The 21661-nt window shown below is 40.6% G+C and overlaps 2 protein-coding genes across 2 annotated transcripts in view; both read left to right on the top strand.

Moving 5' to 3' along the window:
- Positions 1 to 21661, top strand: part of LOC146506120 (GTPase IMAP family member 2-like) — a 126549-nt gene that overhangs the window by 60622 nt on the left and 44266 nt on the right. The gene's annotated exons all lie outside the window — the stretch shown is intronic.
- Positions 4240 to 14327, top strand: LOC146506123 (uncharacterized). The gene is made up of 5 exons (XM_085179963.1): positions 4240 to 4334; positions 5132 to 5755; positions 6072 to 6116; positions 7168 to 8412; positions 11145 to 14327. Exons 1-5 carry the CDS (start codon positions 4286 to 4288, stop codon positions 12734 to 12736), a joined length of 3555 nt encoding a protein of 1184 aa, XP_085036089.1. The 5' UTR covers positions 4240 to 4285; the 3' UTR covers positions 12737 to 14327.

Here is a 21661-nt window from a genome sequence, read left to right as displayed (position 1 = left end):
GGAATTTACTGTCATATTTTGTCGTGTACTTGTACTAAGAATATATTTATTTACTTGTATATCTGTGTGTGTAACTGCTAAAACTGTAGGATCCAAACCTCCACCAGAAGTCTGTTCACATGCAAGAAGAAGGGGAGCAAGTGGGTCAGCATTCAGGGCACAGAAACTCAGTCGTCCTTAAACACGTCATTTATTCCAATGAATTAATTAATGAAATAAAAACAGCAATAATTACCCGAAAGCAGCCAGGAGGAGAAAAGTGTGAGAGGTTTCAGAACAAAGACACAGACGACAGGTGACCTCAGTCAGGACGATGGTGAGGGCAGGAAGAGGCAGACGTAAAATCATAGAAACAACAAGAGGAAGTAACATTAAACCATGAAGTGAAGAAGAGTTTGAGAGAGAGGCAAAGACTATCTCATGCAGACACGAGGACATGGGAGGAGGAAGAGGAGGAAACAGTCAAACACAAAGGAAGAAGGAACTAAACCAGAAATCAGACATGCAGACCTTCATCATCATCATCATTCCTCAGTATTTATTTCACTGTCACTTCTACAGCAGCATTCATACAGCTGCAGAACAGCAATTACAGTAAATATCACTGATCTGAAGTCAGCTGGCAGGATACCAAGCTTAAATTAAAACACAAGCTGTGTGTGTGTGTGTGTGTGTGTGCGTGTGTGTGTGTGTGTGTGTGTGTGCGTGTGTGTGTGTGTGTGTGCGTGCATGCGCCCAGGCTCGATTCTTGGAAAGGTGTGTGAATAACACTCCAGTTTCCTGAAGTTATGTAATTTCGAGTAAGGACGATGTAGCCCGTCCCTCATCCCGATCATCCTCACACCTCAGGATAAAAGGCTCAGTTCACACGATCATTTTCACTCCACACAGAAGGAAAATATTTCGTGTGAACTGAGAAACACATCAGAGAAACAGACGAGAGGAGAGAGAAAGGTGAAAGGTAAGAGAGAGATGTTCATGTCAGTGTGAACAGCTGCTGCTGTGATCTCAGGACTGTCTGACCTGTTTCATGTTTGTCTTTCTGGACTCATTATGTGTTTGATCTTATTTTAACAGCACTGAACGTGATTATTAATAATACATAACAACCATTCACTGATAATCCCACTGAAACAGAAGAAGAAAGACTGAAGCTGTTTTATTTCCAGTCAGCTGAACGAAATCTGAATGTTTCTGTCTCCTACTGCTGATGTCATTTTAACTGTTATTATTTCTTTTCATAGATTTATGAAATAATTTCAGCTAATGTCTCTGTGCTTTAGTCATTAGTGGCTCATGTATTTTTAGTGCATTCTTTTATATTAATAGTAACAGCAGAATCAAACAACAACACAGTGTCAAAGCTGTTTGTCTCATATTGAAAGCTGAGGTGTGCGTCTCGCAGTTTGTACACACAGCGTGATGAGGCAGTGATCTCATGGACGGGTATTACACAGGAAATGAAAATAAAGATTAACACATGTGGTCATAAACTATCATCAGATAATAATCTGTACTTTGTTTAAATATGAACTTTTAATAGAAAGAGCTCGTCCACTTGAAATTATGTCACTCATGAATATTTGATGAATTAGAAAATCGTGAGATAATCATTTAAACGTGTTCCCCAAATGAATATTCTGTAATTCAAACCATGCACTCTTAGATACACATAAAAACTTTAATGTGTATTTTATGTCACACTAAGAACGTCTGAGTGGCATCAGATGATGACATGATTCAGTTTCATAGGAACGTAAATGTTTGAACATTCCTGCATTAAAGTAAAAGTTTCAAACAGACTTTTACTTTCGGTTGTTTCATTTGGGAGGTTCAGAGCAGAGACAGGATGAAGCTGTTTAACCGGCTCAGCTGGGATTATTTTTATTTTTAGTCGCTCCTTTGTTTGTAATTACTTTAATTACACAGCTTCAGGTTTTCAGTAAACTGGATATAATTAACTGACTTAAAAATATCCAAGAAATTTCCTGAATTCCTTGACAAGAGTCACCAAAGTTGTCAAAGCTGAACATCAGGTATGATTGATCAGCGATCGTGTGAACACTGCTTTGAAGCCAACAGTCCAGCAAACTGAGAAACTGTGACCTGAGCCACACCTCAGGGTTTCTCCATGATGTGAAACAAACAAAGCAAATCCTGTTTCCACAAATACAGATTCATCTCAGTTAAAAGTCTGAAAGTTTAAGCAGGAAATGTCCAACGCAGCTTTTCTCCATCAGTTCAGTCAGTTTTGTTAAAGTAACAATAATTCATCACTGCAGTCATCTGAGGGCGCTTCACACTGTAAATATTTTATCATAATATGGACAGAAAATCAAAGCAAGAGCTTGTTTGAAAGAAACACATGATGTCTGAGCCTACAGCTATTGGAGGGTCCGGGGTCACCTGACCCTTCTAGCCCCTGTCAGTTCATCCACTGCAGTATTTTACAGGGAGCCTTTAATAATATACGGAAGCAACAGAGATGTTCACTCTGATTCCCTCTGAGACAGATGTTGCTAACTTTGGCAATACTCCCTGTTTTTTTAATTGTTTATTGATCGCTGAATAAAGTAGTCAGACTTAGTTATAAAATGTATAAATAGGCGATCTAGTTAATCTGTTCAGATGAAAGTTTTCTTTCTAAAGAGTGTCAACGTTTGGTTCATCTGTTTGGTGAAAACGACCCAAATAAAGAAGAAGAGAGGAAGTAACAACAGACAAGGACTTTATTGAGATGATGCTATATAAGAACTAGGGGTGGAGGCACAAATAACGTGTTTTTTCCGAATACTTATTTCGAACAAATACTTTAAAAAATATTTGTATTCGGGAACAAAAAAACTTTATATCAAAAAGCTGAGTTTCCTTATGAGACCCAGTGCATGAGTGAGTGACTCCGGCTGCTCCACACAGCAACAGAGAGGCTCGGCTGAGCGAAAAAAGATTGAAGATCGGGAGGTTATTCAAGTACGCTGCATTACTGACGTCTGCAGTTATGTAACTCTGTCAGCTCAGTAATTTAGACAACAGACTGTTGACAGAGTAAAGTTAACGTTCGGTTTAAAAGGTTAAAACAATGCTTGTGTAGTTGTGTCGAATTGTATGCACTTGTGGGAGTTATATGGTACGTTTAAGTTACTCTGTCTTTGCAGACAGCAAGATGTAGACTATAGGCCACTTAACCTTAGCATAGCTTCCCTTCACTCATTAACTTCACTGTAAAAACAACTCCTAATATAAAAACATTTTACAGTTTTGTTCTGTTCTTCTAGAATATCATTAAATTCACATAAATAGACTGATTTTACATTTCAAATGTAAATTAACGTAAAATCACTGTAAATGTAATAAAACATAATTTTCTTGTTTTTTAAATGTATCTGTCTGTACATAAGCATATTTAGATTGTTAAAATAATTCACAAATGTGTCATAATTTTACAAATATTTGTCCGTTATTTGAAAGACTGAACTCTTGAATTCAAATGTAATGCTATGGAAAAATATATGAAATTATTCGTAGAAACTTTTTTTACATCAAATAATAATTATTATTGTTATTATTTATTTATATATCGTGGCTCAAGAGTTGGGAGTTCGTCTTGTAATCAGAAGGTTGCCGGTTTGAGCCCCGGCTCTGACACTCTCGGTCGTTGTGTCCTTGAGCAAGACGCTTCACCTACTGGTGATGGTCAGAGGGGAATTATAAAGTGGAATTGTGAAGCGCTATATGAATGCAATCCATTATTATTTAAACCAACTGTTAACTGTATATTTCTGTACATTTAAGTATTATTATTCATATTGCCACATTCATTGACCTTGTTTATAGGTAATTTCATTGTTCAATCACATTAAAATGTTCCTAATTTAATGTTTAAAAGCACTTGAAAAAGGTAAAATCCCATGTAAAAGTAGGGCAACAAACTGTATTGTCATTACTGAAATAACTGTATTTTCATGAGAAAGTTATTCTCTGTTATTTTCTGGTATTTTCTGTTATTTTCTGGTATTATTTTGCCCCAGCTGCCTGAATATTACTGTTTTTTTAGGATTTTTTTTTTACGGTGTTGGCTGAAACTGCTCACATGGATTTGGGCAATCCAATAGAAAAGAGTGTTGCTGCTGCTGAGCCACCTCTCGGTCCTCCACCAGCCAAAACAACTCAAGTTCTGTGTGGAACACACACACACACACACAAGCACCAAGCCCCCACCTGTTTCATGTTTTTAAAAAACAAACACGTAAAAATTCCACTTGTTGTTTCTTAGGTTCCTAATTTAATGGCAGCAGGTCCACAGCTGAATGACGTAATGGAGACCGCAGCGCCTGGTAAGTAACGAGTATTTACTATGTGCACAAACTTATTCAGGGATGTTGTGTGAAGAAGAAATGAAAAACAAAACGCAATAAGAGGCAAATCTCACGAATGCTTATTTTATTTACAATTAAAAATAAAAACCACATCGAGTGTTTAAAGTGAGAGAATTAACTTTTTTAACATAAATATTACCTGGAAAAATATCCAACTACAGTCTTTAAACCTTCACTTTCACTCTTGCTCACAAATCACTCGACACGCTCCACCCACTCCACCCTTCCTCCTTCACCTGCCCTTCACTACCTACTGTTTCAGACAGTCACAGATTTCTTCTTCCTCACTGTAGACAAGTGATTTAATTGTTTGTTGGCAGGTTACAGTGATGCTCTATCGGTAACTAAAACCATGAATGATTACACTGTCAGCTGGATTTATGGCTGTAGTTATTCAGCTGATGATGAGTCACTGCATGTTTCTGTTTTTTGATCATTCTCAGAATGAAACTTCAAAAAATGCATTTTGGTTAAAGTTCAACAAGTCCCAGCATGAGACTTACATCCCAGAGTTGTAATAACTCTGATATTTACTTTCTGTGCTGGCAGTTTGTCCCATTAGTTGTTTGGAGGTTATTGAAACCCTGCTGTGCTTAACTCCTGTTACGACTCAATAGGAGTGTTGCAGGTAAATGATCTGTGCCACAGAGCAAAGAAGGGAGAATTGGTGCAGGACAGAAACTCAGTTTCTTTCATCTGTAAATCACTATATTATTTTGTGGTATTTTATTTTGTGTCCTGATTTTTTTTGTCAGTGTCTGAACTTAGGGTGGTTCTCCTGTGGAATAACTGGAGTGAGAGGACAGTGGCGGAGAGCTTCATACTGGGAGTAACTGCGTTAAAAGCTGAAAGAGCAGACTGCTATTTTCGAGTCAGAGAACAGCTGGGAGAGAATGAAATTCTTCACATCAACAGCCCAGACGTGATGTCTTCCAGCATCTCTGAACAAAAACTAAGAGAACATGTAGAAACCTGTGTGAGGCTCTCTGATCCTGGACCTCATGTGTTCCTGCTGGTTCTGCAGCCTGAAGACTTCACTGAGAACCACAGAAAGAGACTCTGCAAAGTCCTCCAGCTGTTCAGTGATCAGTCATTTGAGCATTCACTAATTCTGATGTTAACACCCAAAGGAGAAGAGAAATCAGATTACATGGAAAGTTATGAGAAGCATCCACCCTTAAAGGACATGATCGGAAAATGTGCAGGCAGGTTTCTGTGGCAGAAGAACCTCGAGCGCTCACAGCTGTTAACACGCATGTTTCAGATAGTCAAAGAGAACAATGGAGAGTATGTGAGCTGTGATCTATATGTGGATGCTTCACCGAATGTTCACTGGAGCCTAAAAAACACTGAAACACGCATTGTTGAGTCGGCTCCTGGTAAGTGGGACGTGTAAAATAAATATAAACATTACTGCTGTCAGCGTTAATCTCACTAAAATGACGTTAACGTCATAACTGCATTAATGCGGCAAATCTCCGTTAGCGAGTTAACGCCCGGTGCGAGGGCTGCACAGTGTCAATGCGTTAGCACGGTTAGCTTGTTAACGCGTTAGCCGCGCAAATGTGATTATGCCATTAACGTCATTTTACCAAGATTAACGCTGACAGCACTAATAAACAAACATCATTATGTTTGATTATTGGATGACATTAATTTATTGGCTGATTGATTTGTGTCTGTGTGTCATCTTAGGACGGAGCTCTAACACTGAAAGTAAAAGGAAACTTTTGCCCAGAGGTACGTGACTACTTCGAGAAACTTCAAGATTTATTTATTGTCATTTTGTTGCTAGATCATAACAAAAATTACAGTGGTGCTGTCAGAAATATATAAAATACAAAAATTATAAATAAATAAATGAGATTTTTATTAAAAAGATATAAAAAATAAATGCAGAAATCTTTAGCAGTCTGCAGGGGAGCAGAGGGACGGGCAGGTGGATGGCTTTCACAGCTCTTGGGAGAAAGCTTTCCTCAGCTGGGTGGTGTTTATGTATCTGTACCGTTTCCTAGACAACAGCAGGATGAACAGTTCGTGTCTCGGGCGAGTGAGGTCAGCAGCGATACGACTGGCCTTCCTTTGCAGTCTGCCAGAGTTAGTAATTATACTGAATTGAGGTCTGTTAGCTGTCGTCCGCCAATCCGCTGGGCACTTTTCACCAGCCGGTCCAAGTCATTTGTCCTGGACTGTGCAGTGGCCGTACCATCATGCTGTGGCAGAGGATGCTCTCCATCACATGTTCTGGAGCAACTGAAGGGAGAGTCCACTCTCTTCAGTTTCATGAGGAAGAAGGTTCTTTGTTGGGCCTTCGTCATCAGAACGAAGGTGTTCAGTGACCAAGTCAGATCCAAGGTGATGTGGAGGCCCGGGAATTTGATGCTATCCACACACTCCACCCACCTCATACAGTTGATGGGTGTTGGACCTCTGAAGCTTTTGTTTTTGTCAGCTCAGAGCAACGTTTTGCAGTATTTGGGTAATTTTTAAACATATGTTTGCTGCTATTGTGTTTTTATTAGTGTAGTCACAGTTTAGCAAAATCCCTTTTGACTCTGATGACAGAAAACTATGAATGTGAGAAGTGAAATAGAAAAAAGCAGAAGTGAAAAACATTTCAGTTTGGTTTCTCTGCTATTAAATCCGTTATACAAAAGTACATCATAGGTTTATCAAGTTTCTGGGATGAGACTCACTGGATTTGAATTTGAAATCTTTCTAAAGCCACCTGACAATTCTCCAAAAAATGTTTTCCCAATATCAATAAAACAATATTCATATTTTCTTACAGCCTCTGCTCTCAGGATTGTGCTGTTGGGAGAAAAAGAGAATTCGAAGAGGACACTGAGCAGCTTCATCACAGGAAATGTTCAGAGACCTCCACGAGCTGATCACTGTGTGGCCATCTCTGGAGAGTGGGAGGGAAACAGTTTAACAGTCATTCAAACTCCAAACATCTTCAGTCTGTCTGAGGAGACGGTGAGAGAGGAGATGAAGAGCTGTGTGAGTCTTTGTCCTCCTGGACCAAATGTTCTGCTGCTGATAGTGGAGCCTTCATTCACCGATGAGAAGAAACGAAGGCTGAACTTTATCCTGGGTTTGTTTGGTGAAGATGCCTTTAAACACACAATGCTCATCACTGCACAGGAGGGGGTGGAGGCAAATTTCACTGTAAATCAGCTGCTTAAGAAGTGTGAAGGAAAACACTATGGCATGTATAAAAATGACCTCAAACTGTTGATGAATAAGATTGAGACTATTGTGCATGAAAATAGAAGGAATTTCCTCAGATTAACTGAAGAGACCATCAGACCAAAGTCTGAAGACATAAAAGAACCACCTGAAGGTATCAGAAGAATAAAATCTGAACTCATCAAACCATCTCTAAACCTGGTTCTGTGTGGGAGGAGAGGAGCAGAGAAGACGTCAGCAGCCAAGGCCATTTTAGGTCAGACTGAGCTTCATTCAGCCTCCAACTCATCAGAGTGTGTTAAACATCAGGGAGAGGTGTGTGGACGTTGGGTTTCCCTGGTGGAGCTGCCTGCCTTGTATGGAAAACCTCAGGAGGCAGTGATGGAGGAATCACTCAGGTGTATCTCCCTCTGTGATCCTGAGGGTGTCCATGCCTTCATCCTGGTCCTACCTGTGGCTCCCCTCACTGATGAAGACAAGGGAGAGTTAGAGACCATCCAGAACACATTCAGCTCTCGAGTCAATGACTTCACCATGATTCTGTTCACTGTGGACTCAGATCCTACAGATCCAACTGTTGGTAACTTTCTAAAGGATAATGAAGACATCCAGGAGCTCTGTGAGAGCTGTGGAGGAAGATCAGTTGTTCTCAACATGAAAGACAAACAGCAGATCGCTCAGATTTTTCATCATGTGGATCAAATGAGACACACCATGGCCAGATCATACTGCTATACGACAGAGACATTTGCACATGCTCAAATAGAAAAAATCAGAGAGCAAGCGAAATGTATCAACATGCAACAAGCTGAACTTCTGACACTGAAAAAAACCATCAACAACTGTAAGTATAAATGGAGAATCAAAGATTGACACTATACTCATTCATGTCAACAGTAATAGATTAAAAACCCATCCATTTTCTTCCGCTTATACGTGTGTGGGTCATGGAGGCAGCAGCCTAAGCAGAGAAACCCTCCCTCCCCTCGGCCACCTCTTCTAGCTTATTCCCAGGCAAGCTGAGAGATACAATCTCTCCGGCATGTCCTGCCCACAGGCCTCCTGCTGCAGGGAGATGCCCAGAACACCTCACCCAGGAGGCATCCTTGTCACCTCAAGTCAACTTTGGATGTGGAGTAGTAGACCACAACTATCTCACATAACTCCCTTACACACAGAACTGGTAGGAGGCAGCGGTTAACACCTCTCCCTAACTCTAAAAATTCTGAATATGCTTGAAAACACCCTTTAACATTTAACTAGTAAGATCACAGCTCCCCTGTTGGGACTCAGACAGATCAAGTCTTTTAGCCATTTTGCACATCTCTGCTGACGATTCCTTGTTTTCTGAGGTGGCGACATTGTCCATGACTCTGCCTGCTTCAAGGGAAAGACTCAGGTCACCAGGGCCATGCACATTTGACTCATTCACACAGTATAGCTTACCCAGCTTCTGGTAGACCTATGGATTATAGGAGTGTAGGTTATAGGCTCCCACTGGGACTCTACCATTCTTTAACACTCTCAGGGCCCTGGCCACCCAAATCATTTTATCTGTGACTAAACATCCTCTAATATCTCCAGTTTAGCACCTCTCTCCAGTTTGCTTCCTGCTCAGATTTAATGGGGCCACATACATTATTACACATATGTCAATTTACCTCAGATTGGGCATGTCCATGCTCTGAATCCAGCAGCAGCTTCTCCTGGCATATGGCAGCAAAATCTTCTTGGGTTCTTGCATACCTTCAAGGCCAGAGCTATGGGGCTCTCCTGTAGTCCCAACAGCAACTGATCTCACAGGGCAGCATAAGAAGGGGCATTATCTGGGGCATGTCTCTGCAACCTGCACTATAGCTCCATCGGTAGCAAAATAAATGAAGGCAGTGTCTCTGAAGCAGTGTAAGTACCCAAATCTAACAGTGTCTGTTAATTAACCCATTTATGAGTTGAATACAGAGAAACAAAGGGAAGACAGAGAAGGGGACAAAACAAGAAAAGAGAGCTAGAAAAAAGATACCGGTGGGAAATCATCAGATTGCTGATGTTGTTTCCAAAATGTCAATAAACCTAACTGGACTCTTCAGTAGGACTCAAAACAGACACATTTAAAGTTCACAAGGTTTATTAAATGAAGCCACTGAGTAACTGGAGGTGAACTTAGCCATGTGAATTCCTGGGGCTATGGTCACTGAGAGAGAGGACAGGCGGGCTAGCTTTGAGGAGTCCACAGAAAAGAGATCCACTGAATTGATCCAGAGAGCTGGTTCAGAAGAGGTACTTGAAAGGGAGCCACTGGTCTGTTTCCCCCTGGTGAGTTGTGTCATAGGGTAAACATGAACACTTTCATGTGTGGGGAATTATTCTTAGAATGAAGACACAACTGCTCAAGACTGAATTTTTCATTTTGTGTTGGAACTGAAATCAACCAGTTGTGTGAATCATTTGGAAGTTTGTTGCTGCTATAGCTGCAGATGACCATTCGATTCCACTGGTAAGGTCTGACTTTAAGGCTCTGAACTTTTTCAGAGCAACAATCAGGAAATAGCCTCAAAACCTTCACAAGCCTCCATCTGCCCATCTCTAACTTAATAACTCAAGTGGGATTAATAAGTAGCACTGGAAATGAAGCCGCTCTTTGGTCAGACAGAGAGTCCTGGGGGGAAAAACACAGGAGAAACAAGGAGACTCCAGATCACCAGTCTAGAGAGCCAGATTGGCATGGAGTGATCATTGGAGTTGGTTGTTAAGTACTGGCAGAAGATGAAGACAATCAGGAACAGATGCGGCCGCCTCCTGGCAGATTTTAACCTGCTTAGCTCAGCTTAGACAGAAAGGAGAACCCAAAACAGCAAACAGCGTGCTGGACCATGAAAATAAAGTCTTTGGATTGGCAACCTGTTTGAAGTGGAGATTAAAAGGTGGAAAGATGCATGGCCTGAAAAATTCAGTAAAAGCTTGAAATGAATATAAAGATAGTGTACTAGGTGCTGACTGACTGGGAGACAAAAGTGCAAAAATAGTGAAAGCAAGATTTTGATTTAGATGAATTTGAAAGTGTAACTGAAAAATGGGGACTAAATGTAACAGAATTCAATTATAAGATCATAAGATTTTCTTTGACATGGACAGACACAAAGTTTATCTGTAGCAGACTTGGGTCGTAAAATAACAGTTTTTGTTTTCTTTTACATTCCTCGTGTCCCCTGAGATCCTCCTACATCTTTCTAGCCGTTACTCAATAATCTTGTTTAATGTTTGATTTTATTTGTTGTTTGTTCTTTTAATAATTACATTTAGAGCAACCTTAAATGTGGATTGTGTAAACTGCTTGTGGATTCCTCCTTCTTTGTATTTTCCTGTGTTCCTTCTTTATTTTTCTGGTGCTGCTGGTGGAATTGAATAAAAATGAGATAAAAGCAGCGTGGAGCTCCCATTAAGCCCTTGCACCGATTATTAAATTTAACTTTAGACACAAAGACAAAAAGTAATGACATCTAAAATATATTGTGCTTTCAGCACCATATTATCTATTGGACTATCCTGCCATTTAACTAATGTGTTGTTATTTCACAGGTAATGAAGAGAAGCAGAGCTCAGAGCCTCTCAGAATTGTCTTGCTAGGTAAGACTGGCAATGGAAAGAGCTCTTCTGGAAACACCATTCTAGGACAAAGAGAGTTCAAAGCTGAGAATAACCCCAGATCTGTCACCAAACATTGTCAGAAAGCATACGGTGAAGTGGACGGTCGTCCTGTTGTTGTGGTCGACACTCCTGGACTGTTTGATAACAGTTTGTCACATGAAGAGATCAATGAGGAGATGGTGAAATGTTTCAGTCTTCTGGCTCCAGGACCACACGTCTTCCTGCTGGTTTTAAAGACTGAGAGAATCACACCAGAAGAGAAGGAAGCATTAAAACTTATCAAGGAGGGCTTTGGGAAGAATTCAGAAAAATTCACCATCATTCTTTTCACTAGAGGAGATTCACTGAAACATGAGAAGCAGTCCATTCATGATTACATTGCAAAATCTGATGATTCCTTTAAGAAGCTGATTGATGATTGTGGGCAAAGATACCATGTGTTTAATAACTTAGATGAACAAAACCGCAAACAAGTCACTGAGCTGATAACAAAGATCGATGACATGGTCAAAAGAAATGGTGGAAGCTGTTTCACCAATAATATGCTGCAAGAAGCTGAAGCTGCAATCAAGAAAAAAACTGAAACGATTCTGAAAGAGAAGGAGGAAGAAATAAACAGAGAGATGGAAGACCTTAAAAGAAAACATGAGGAGGAAATGCAAAAAATGAAGAAAAAAATGGAAGAACAGAAAACAGAAATTGAACAAGAAAGAAAACAAAGAGACAAAGAGCTTAAAAAAGTGAAGAGACAGCTTACCATAAGAAAAAGAGAACAAGAATTAAGAGATGAAGAAGACAGAAAGAAGAAAGAAGAGGAAGAATCACAGCGTAGGGATTGGGAACAAAGGTTTTTAGACTTAGAAGTAAAAATGAAAGAAGAACTGGAATCAAAACAAATCATCGACAGACAACTGGAGCAGAGCAAAGCAGAAATGAAAGAGAAACAGGTGGCATGGGAGAATGAACAAAAAGAGTGGTGGCAGAAAAGAAAACAGGAAAATGAAATGAGGCAACAGGAGGAGCAGAAAATGATGAACAATCTGAAAGAATATGAGCAGGAAAAATATGTTCTTGAGAAAGAAGTAAAAGAAAAGGCAGAAAAAGAGAAAAGGGAACTGGAGGAAAACTATGAGAAAAAACTGATGGAAATGAAGGAAACATTTGAAGAAAAAGCCAGAAAACAAGCAGAGGAATACAACGAATTCAGGGAGAAATTCATGAAAGAGGGTAAGGACTGGACAGCCGAAGATGAGCAATATGACATCTTAAAAGCACTAAAAGCTGAGAAAGAAGAACAAATGAAAAAACACAAAGAAGAGATATATAACTTAATGAGATGTTTCACCAAAAAGAGGGCAAACACAAAAAAAGTCCGCAAGCTACTGAAAAAGCATGAACATGAAAGGAAGTATGTGGACGATCCAGAGGAAAAGGAGGACCTCGAGGAAAAACATGACAAAGAAATAAATGAACTGATGCAAGAACTTATAAACAAAAGTAATGATGATTGTCATATTTTTTAGTCTATTGTAAAAGCAAGGCCAGACTTACCTGTGTCCAACACTTCTGCTCACACTGAAAGTCAACAAACATTGGATAGATTTTCATGAAATTTGGCTCAAACATTTTGGAAATCAATCACACCTCCAGTACAGATTAATTCATAAGTTCATGTAAACATAAAAATACAGAAATTCAGGATGGCGAAATTGTGTATGGGATTTAATGATCGGCGCAGCTCTGCTCAAGCAGATAAAAACACAATGAAATTTCTTAATGTTTCTTAAATTCTCAAAGACGTATTGATGGCTATGTTTTTATGGTGTAACACATTCTCAGGGGTCTCAATAACTGTATACTTCTTCATTGGTTCATTTGGTTTATATACACTACGGGTCAAAGGATTTAGGACACACAGTTTAATATCTCATTGCACTCTGAAATGAAAGCACAGTACAAATAAGCAATTGGAGTTGTTACAGCAATTCCTATAAATGTAGCACTTGTAGGTTGCTTTGCTTTTACTCTTCTGTCCAGTTCATCCCAAACCTGCTCGATGGGGTTTACGTCTGGAGACTGTGGAGGCCAAGCCATGTTTACCATCTTCTTCTTTTTTCCTGAGGTAGTTCTGGCATAGCTTGGACTTATGTCTTGGGTCATTATCTTGCTGTAGGATGAACTTCTGATCAACTAAGTGCATACCAGAGGGTTTTGCGGACGATCTGATATCCTCGTGTTGGTGTTGTTCCCTTCATCCGCGACCTCGAACAAAACAAACGCCTTCAAAAGATCTACTTCACTTGCGAGAAGAGAAAGCGCCTCTGCAAGGACAATATGTATAATGTTTACCGTTTATTAAAGAAAAGTATCCTGAAATGCAAAGAATTCAAGTTCCTGGATCGGCGGACAGAAGCAGTTTCTCTTCTTGCAAGTGAAGTAGATTTTTTTTAAGGCGGTATTTTTCAAAGGGACAAAAGGAGGACTCACAACAATGTGATTGGTCACTTGCAATGTTGAACCTGGAACAACATTTATTATGATGATGTGGGAACAACTCCGACCCGAGGATATCAGATCATCTGGGTTTTTCATGGCGCTGCAGAATTCTGAGGTCGCTGTTTTGGTTCAGGGAGCCTCTCACTGTGTACGGGTCACCGACCCTGGATCCAGCAAACAGCCCCAGACCATCACACTTCCTCCTCCATGTTTGACAGTTGATGACACACACTGTGGAACCATCCTTTTACCTACTCGACAGCATGCAATGATCCTGTGTGATGAGCCGAAGTTTTTAAATTTTATTTCATCAGTCCATAATACCTAAAAAAATTACGAATGAAATTTATGTATTTGTTGTCTGTACTGGGTTGTTGTATCTTATGGTGTGCTAAATTCCTTTTCATATAATTTTTGTCTGACTTGCCAGAGACTACAGATGAAAAGCAGCCCTGGCTAACTCTGGGATACTTAGTATACTTGGTATATGTTCACTAATATGCGCTGTCCCTTTTAAATAAATAAAGTCAAATTCCAATCAGGTCTTTATGCTTCTAGGACATTCCTGCAGTTTATCTGTGTGTTATCTGGCTTCATGGATAGATAAAGTTGTGCACCATCTGCATAGCATTGAAAATGTATGTAATGCCTTCTAATGATACTGGTAGTAATTCATACCACTGACGTGGTATATGAATTATATATATATAAAAAAAGAGGAAGGCTTAGACACTGCCACCATAATGGATAGGTTTTTGATGGGGCTCCCACACACAGTCAAAGCAGAAAATGAAGCATCGCCAAATATGCTTCCAAGCCAAAGACTAGAAAACATGATGAAGCGTATCTTCCCTTTGGATTCACCTGCTCAAATGTGGTGACAAGGTAGGTCTCCCTGACAGCCTTTCAACGCCTCTCTCTGTCTCTCGCGTAGGAAAGTTGACACAGACAACAAAGTAAAGCTAGATTTTTTTCAGCTACGAGCCCGACACGAACCGTATTAGCCAGAGGTCCCTTTACTACGGTTCGGAGCCACGGACCTGTTTTATATACGCGCGGAATAGTTGGTTGGTAAGACACTTGGTGAAGGGAACACATCACCACTGCCAGCCCACAATTTCACTGTTTTCATATTTGCTGCAGAATCCAACTTGAGCTTTTAGTGATTACTGTCGTATCGCTGAATGGTACGATCCACTTTACAACTCCAAATACCTTAAAAGTGTCACCTGAGAATCGCCTCATGTTTCAGGCTCCACACTCGAGGCTTGGAACAAAGGTGGACCATGCTTTGACTCTCTCAGCTGCAACACTGGAACAAACTTCCTTTAACTTGAACACACAATAATAAATTTAGTGTGCTAATAAAATTTGTATATCATCATTATTATTAATATTATTCCACAGTTGGTCAGCTCATCCTCTTCCTCTGCAAACTTGTTCATGTTTAGTTCATATTCTAGTGGACGGCATATTCTTGTCAAGCAATCCCTGAACAACAAACAACATCAGAAGCTTCTTATCAGGTGACCCTGAATCCTCCTGAATCATACCTGTTATTAACCTCTGTCTCTCTTCCACAGCATGTCTTTCATCCTGTCTCCCTTCTCTCACCCCAACCAATCGCAGCAGATGGCCCCGCCCCTCCCTGAGCCTGGTTCTGCTGGAGGTTTCTTCCTGTTAAAAGGGAGTTTTTCCTTCCCACTGTCGCCAAAGTGCTTGTTCATAGGGGTTTTTCTCTGTACCTATGAAGCGCCTTGAGGCGACTTTTGTTGGGATTTGGCGCTATATAAATAAAATTGAATTGAATTGAAATGAATTGAATCTGGGCCAAAGAAAAAAAAGAACTGGTCTGTTGCTCAGTGGTCCAAAGTCATCTTTTCTGATGAGAGCAAATTTTGCATCTCACTTGGAAACTAAGGTCCCAGAGTCTGGAGGAAGAACTGAGAGGCACACAATCCAAGATGCTTGAATTTCAGTGAGAAGTTTTCACAGTCTGTGTTGATTTATGGAGCCATGTCATCTGCTGGTGTTGGTCCACTGTGCTTTATTAAGTCCAGAGTCAACACAGCCTTCTACCAGGAGACCTTCACAGGAGACCTTCTGTGAGAACCTTCACAGATATGTCGACCAGGACATTTTGGAGCACTTCATGCTTCCTTCCTTTCACAAAAGAGCTTTCTGGAGATGCTGACAACATTTTTCAGCAGGACTTGGCACCTGCCCACACTGCCAAAAGTACCAAAACCTGGTTCAATAACCACGGGATTACTGTGCTTGATTGGCCAGCAAACTGTCCTGATCTGAACCCCACAGAGAATCTATGGGGCATTGCCAAAAGAAAGATGGGAGACATGAGACCGAACAATGCAGAAGAGCTGTAGGCCGCTACTGAAGCATCTTGGTCTTCCATAACATCTCAGCAGTGCCACAGGCTGATAGCATCTATGTCACACCACATTGAGGCAGTAATTAATGCAAAAACAAAATTATAACAAATAAAGGCATGAAACATCTCACGTTGCATGTAATGAGTCAATACCATACATTAGTTTCATTTTTTAAGTTGAATTACTGAAATAAATAACTTTTGCACAATATTCATATTCAATATTCAATCACTCTATGTGGAATCACCAGAATAACTTGCTCTCAAGGAACAGATTGCTGGCACACAGGCTGCTCTTTACAGTAGACACTGTGAGATTATTCAAAATAAGTTTTCTACCTAAACACTGGCGGTCATAACTGGTATTTTAGACACTTTTTGTTTCCTTTTCTGAAATAAGTCTGTATAGTTGATCAACACGCCATCTAAATTGCTAATACACCTTTGTCCATCATAAAAATCACTGGATTTATGTGTTGTTTGGGTTTTTTTCCTGTTTGTTAAATGACTTCAACAAAGAAAATCTGCTTATGTACTTCACACTTAACATTTGGTTTCATGTTGTGGTTTAGAAAACACACTACTAGGACTGAAACAGTGTTACTATAGTACTGTGGAGTAAAGGTCAGGGACAGATCTGAGATTTCCTGTGGAACAGGTTCTATCACCCTCTGCTCTTAAAGCAAAGCAGAATCTATGCAGCATAAAGCTTTTCTGTGCACTCAGATGGGGTCTGCATAAAACTATCGTCTCTTTTTTATGTCTCTTCAATCATTCCATAGTATATGAAATTGTAGGAACAACCATTGAAGTGATTATTTCTTTTACTCTTTCGTCATGAGTCAGAGTAAATCTATGTAGTGGAATGAATGCTGAGAATGTTTGCAACAAAACTGTCACAGAAACTGGATTACTCTTGAAGGAATGTGTTGACAGTTAATGTTAGGTCAGTCTGCTGAGTGCAGTTTCATTTTCTAGAACTACATACCAGCAAATGTAAGCAATATTAATACTGTAGGAGCCATATGAGTTGTTCCTATTTTGACTAAGTGGGTTGGTTTAAATGGACTCACTGTATTGGTGCACGGGTGTGGGGCGTGTCTCATGGGTGTGGTAGATGATAAATGTGGTTGCACTCACCTGTTCACCGCACCTGATGTTGATGAGCAGAAAGGTAGGGTGAGCATGAGGCAAAACTTTCTGTTGACCGCAGCTTGAATTATTTTCATGTATTTGACTGTAACTTGATGGTTTATGTATATTTATGCACTAATTGATGCCATAGGTTGATGCCATAGGTTGTAAGTTGGCATTGTAATTAGTGCAGTTATTGGGGAGTTGCAGTTATTTGTTTGTGCAGTTGGTGCATTTGTTTAATAGTTAATCCCAGGCGCTGATTTGTATTTTGGACAGTTGCATGTGGAATAAAAGGAGAAAATGGTACAGAAGTGTATTTTATGTGTTCATTGTTGCGCGTCATCTGTGTCCTCATGTTTAGCCTGCCGCGGCCATAGGTTGGAGGAGCCGCAACAAATTGTCAACAGAAAAGGTTTGTAGGTTTTATTGGAGAATAGATAGATAGATATAGATGAGTTTTATTGGTGAGAGTTTTATAGTTTGCTGTTGCCTTTGTCCACCCAGCTTTTAGATTAAGCCTTTGGCTACACAAAACAGATTTCTTTCAGGAGTCTTGTTCCCCTGTTAGGTTTCAGCAGTACAGCTGCATTAGGCGTTGTACTGATTTACTTTCTAGTTATTGTGCATCAGGCGGCTGAAGCCATTGGCTTGGGAGTACCGCCGCAGTTTGTGTTTAAGACAGTTTGTCTTCCTCACAGCTGACGGTATGGAGGTACATAAATACCCACCGCTAGTATGTACGGAAGACTAGGTTGAGTTAGTTAGGTTTAATAGGCAGATAGTGGGGGATATTGCTCCTGTTAATTGTGTGTCCAGGGTTTATTGAAGGGAATGTGTCAAAGGTGCAGTTCAGCGTTTGGATTTTGTAATGTTTTGAAGAAAAAAATGGAGACACACCAATTAATACAATGTGGTGATGTGGATGGAAAGAAAAGACAGCCGAAACCAACTACTAAGGCTTTGGAGAATCAGATTGAAAGGCTGCAAACAGAACGTCACACTAAGATTAATAAAATTAAAAAAGTCATAAAGGTTATTAAAGAATTAAAGCAATCTGAGGATATTTCCACTGTTCAGGCTCAGTTAGAGAATTTGTCTGTGTTGCTTATTGAGGCAACTCGTCTGCATGAAACCTTGCTTCCTTTGCTTCCTCAAGAAAAACAAACTGCTTGTTTTATAAGTGTGCGCGCACATAATACTGAGTTTATGGGAGAGATAAAGAAATGGCTTCATGATGCAAAGGGAAACCCTCAGAGTAAAAATCAGGTGTCTGAGCTTGATTTGCCACATTTAAATCCACCTGGTGTTGATTCTTCTGATGTATTACCTGCTGGAAATGGTTCTGGTGCTTCTAGGCACACCGGGAATGTTGGTAAAGGTGCTGCGATAGATGATGTTAATCCAAGTGATAGCATCTCTAATGTTGGAAGCAGAAGTTGTAGGAAAAGTGAATCATCACTCAGTGGCTCAATGGTTTCATCTGCCTTGTCAGCACGCATAAAGGCAGAGGCTGACATGGCTGCCCTTCTTGTTCGACAGAGGTTGTTGAAAGAAAAGCATGCTTTGGAAGAACCAGAAATACAGCTTAAGAAAAGAAAGGAGCTGCTTGACTTAGAAACTGAAATAGCAGCGTCAGCAGCAAAGGTGAATGTTTTAAAAGCTTCTGAAATGTCCCGAGTCTCATGTGCTGTTAATGGTGAATCTGATGGAATGAATTCGTATTTAGAACGAGAGCAGGGGAGTTTAGGCGTTTTAAATCCTAATGCTCCGACGTTCAAACCTGTGTTACCAGAGCGACCGTATCAGGGTGTTGATGCAAGTGATCATCAAGCGCAGGTATTGGATGTGAGGCCCAAGGTTAAAAATATTTCTCAGCCCGAGGTCGTTTCGTTGGAACAGTCAGAGGCGAAGTTATATCAAGTATTTCCAGGTGCAGTTTCAACTACTCAGACGATGGCGCAGTCTCACGCACAATTAAAACATCTTACACATACAGCGCAAGGTGGTGAGGGTCATGATCATCTAGTCAGTTTTGAAGAAACAAAATAAAATTACAACTTTATTGGCTGAGCAGCAGTCTCTGTTTTTGCTACCAAGGCGTGACATTCAGTTCTTTCATGGTGATCCTTTGCAATATCAAACATTTATGAGAGCTTTTGAGCACATGGTGGAGAGTCAAGCTCACAGTGCTAAGGATTGTTTATATTTTCTCGAGCAATACACTAGAGGCCATCCAAGAGAAATGGTCAGAAGCTGTCAGTATATGCCTGCTGAGTATGGATATGCTAAAGCTAAATCTTTGCTCCAGGAGAATTTTGGCAATTCGCTGAAAATTGCTGCTGCCTACATTGAAAGGGTCAGTAAATGGCCACCTATAAAATCTGATGATGTGAAGGCTTTGCAGGAATATGGGTTTTTATTAAGGCAATGTTGTAATGCAATGGAGGACGTTGAGTCCTTGCATGAGTTGAATGTCTCTGCTAATATGCAAACAGTTATAAAAAAAAGTTGCCTTATAAGCTCAGGGATAAGTGGAGGAATGTTGTCTGCGATCTGCAGGAGAGGTTTCAACGTAAAGTGGTTTTTAGCGATGTTGTTGAGTTTGTCGAAAGGCAAGTTAAGATCGCAAGTGACCCATTGTTTGGAGATATACAGGATCCTCCGACAGCCATCAGAAAAGAGGTGAGGTATGGTAAGTCTCAGTTTTACCCTAAGGCTAAGCGGAGTAGTTTTGCTACTACAGTGGCCAAGGTGGAAGGGAAGATTGAGCCAGTGAGGCGAGAGAGTGGTTCAGTTGTGACCAAGGTTTGCTTGTTTTGTGGAGCAGGGCATATGTTGGATTTGTGTCCTTCATTTGAAAGAAAGTTGCACTGTGAAAGATTATCTTTTTTGAAAGAGAATGGTGTGTTTTGGTTGTCTGCGCATTGGGCACAGAAGCAAGGACTGTAGGAAACGTCTCTTGTGTAAAGTCTGTAATCAGAAACACCCCACACTCTTACATATCCACTCCAAGCAGAGGGAAAGTGTTTCAGTGCAAACTATAGGAGGGGGAGAACCACCAGATGAATGTCCTTCATGTGCTGTGCAAAGCAGAGGTGTTACTGGGGCCAGTGAGCAAAATAGTGCTCTCTGTAATACCAGTTAGAGTGAAGTCCAAGCAAGGTAATCAGTCACTGATAACCTATGTTTTTCTAGATCCTGGGAGTTCAGCTTCTTTTTGTACTGAAGGGCTCATGAATAGGCTGAATCTTTCAGGAAGGAAAACTGGCATTCTGTTGCGGACAATGGGTCAGGAGAAAATGGTCAGTAGTTATGTGGTTTCAGATTTGGAAGTAGCTGATTTGGATCACTACTGTGACCTGCCTGACTTATTTACTCAGACAAGCATGCCTGTTCATCAATGTAATATTCCCCGACAGGAAGATCTCGATAGATGGCCACATTTGCGCTATATTAAGACACTGGAGATAAATTCCGGGGTAGACCTGTTGATCGGGACCAATGTGCCCAGGGCTTTAGAGCCATGGGAGGTTGTTAGAAGTCAGTATGGAGGTCCCTATGCAGTAAAAACTATGCTGGGTTGGACGGTGAATGGTCCTCTCAGAGAAGATTGTAAGACTGACATTTTTGATGTGAGTGTCAATAGGATTTCCGTGGCAAGATTGGATGAGCTGTGGGAACGTCAAATGAAGGCTGATTTTCCAGAATGTGTTCAGGATGAGCAGTTTGCTTTGTCTAGAGAAGATCAGCAGTTTATGAAGTCAGTGATGGACTCTGTTAAGTTGGTCGATGGTCATTACACCATTGGTTTACCTTTTAGGTGCAATCAGGTAAAAATGCCAAATAATAGGAAGGCTGTAGAACAGCGAGCTATGAGCCTTAAACGGAAGTTTGTCAGGGATGATTCCTGGTTGTCAGGGCCAAAGTTTCTCGTTGAACCTGAAATTAATTGGCCAGGGAACCTTGATTTTGGAAAGATCTCTTTAAATGATCCAGAGATTAAAATGGCAATTTTAGTTCATGCTGTTGATGCAAATGAACACAAGAGTGCATCAATCAGGGACATCAAGAAGGCCTACAGAAAGCTGGCTTTGCAGTTACACCCCGACAGAAACCAAGACGACCCGCAAGCCCTGGACAAGTTCGCAGACTTAGGGGCAGCCTATGAGGTCCTCTCAGATAAGGAGAAAGGGAAACAGTATGACATGTATGGAGAGTATGGGCTTAAAGAGGGTCACCACAGCTTTCACAGCGATATCTTCTCCAGTTTCTTTGATGACTTTGAGTTCATGTTCGGTGGCAACCGACAGCAACAGGACAGGAATATTCCCAGAGGAAATGACATAATACTGGACGTGGAGGTTGCACTGGAAGAAGTGTGCTCTGTGAACCTTGTGGGTGGTGAACGTGAGTTTAAAGAGGCAGT

The sequence above is a fragment of the Neolamprologus multifasciatus genome, chromosome 12 (genome assembly GCF_963576455.1).
Source record: "Neolamprologus multifasciatus chromosome 12, fNeoMul1.2, whole genome shotgun sequence".
In the NCBI taxonomy this organism is placed as follows: Eukaryota; Metazoa; Chordata; class Actinopteri; order Cichliformes; family Cichlidae; genus Neolamprologus; species Neolamprologus multifasciatus.
The sequence above is the reverse complement of the archived record's forward strand: the minus strand, read 5'-3'. Positions and strand labels throughout refer to the sequence as shown.

Excerpts from the sequence above, each read along its gene's own strand:
- LOC146506123 (XM_085179963.1), top strand. The coding sequence starts at position 4,286 with ATGGCAGCAGGTCCACAGCTGAATGACGTAATGGAGACCGCAGCGCCT. Across the intron at positions 4,335-5,131 it reads AATGGAGACCGCAGCGCCTG|TGTCTGAACTTAGGGTGGTT; the intron begins GTAAGTAACGAG and ends TTTTTTTGTCAG. Across the intron at positions 5,756-6,071 it reads CATTGTTGAGTCGGCTCCTG|GACGGAGCTCTAACACTGAA; the intron begins GTAAGTGGGACG and ends GTGTCATCTTAG.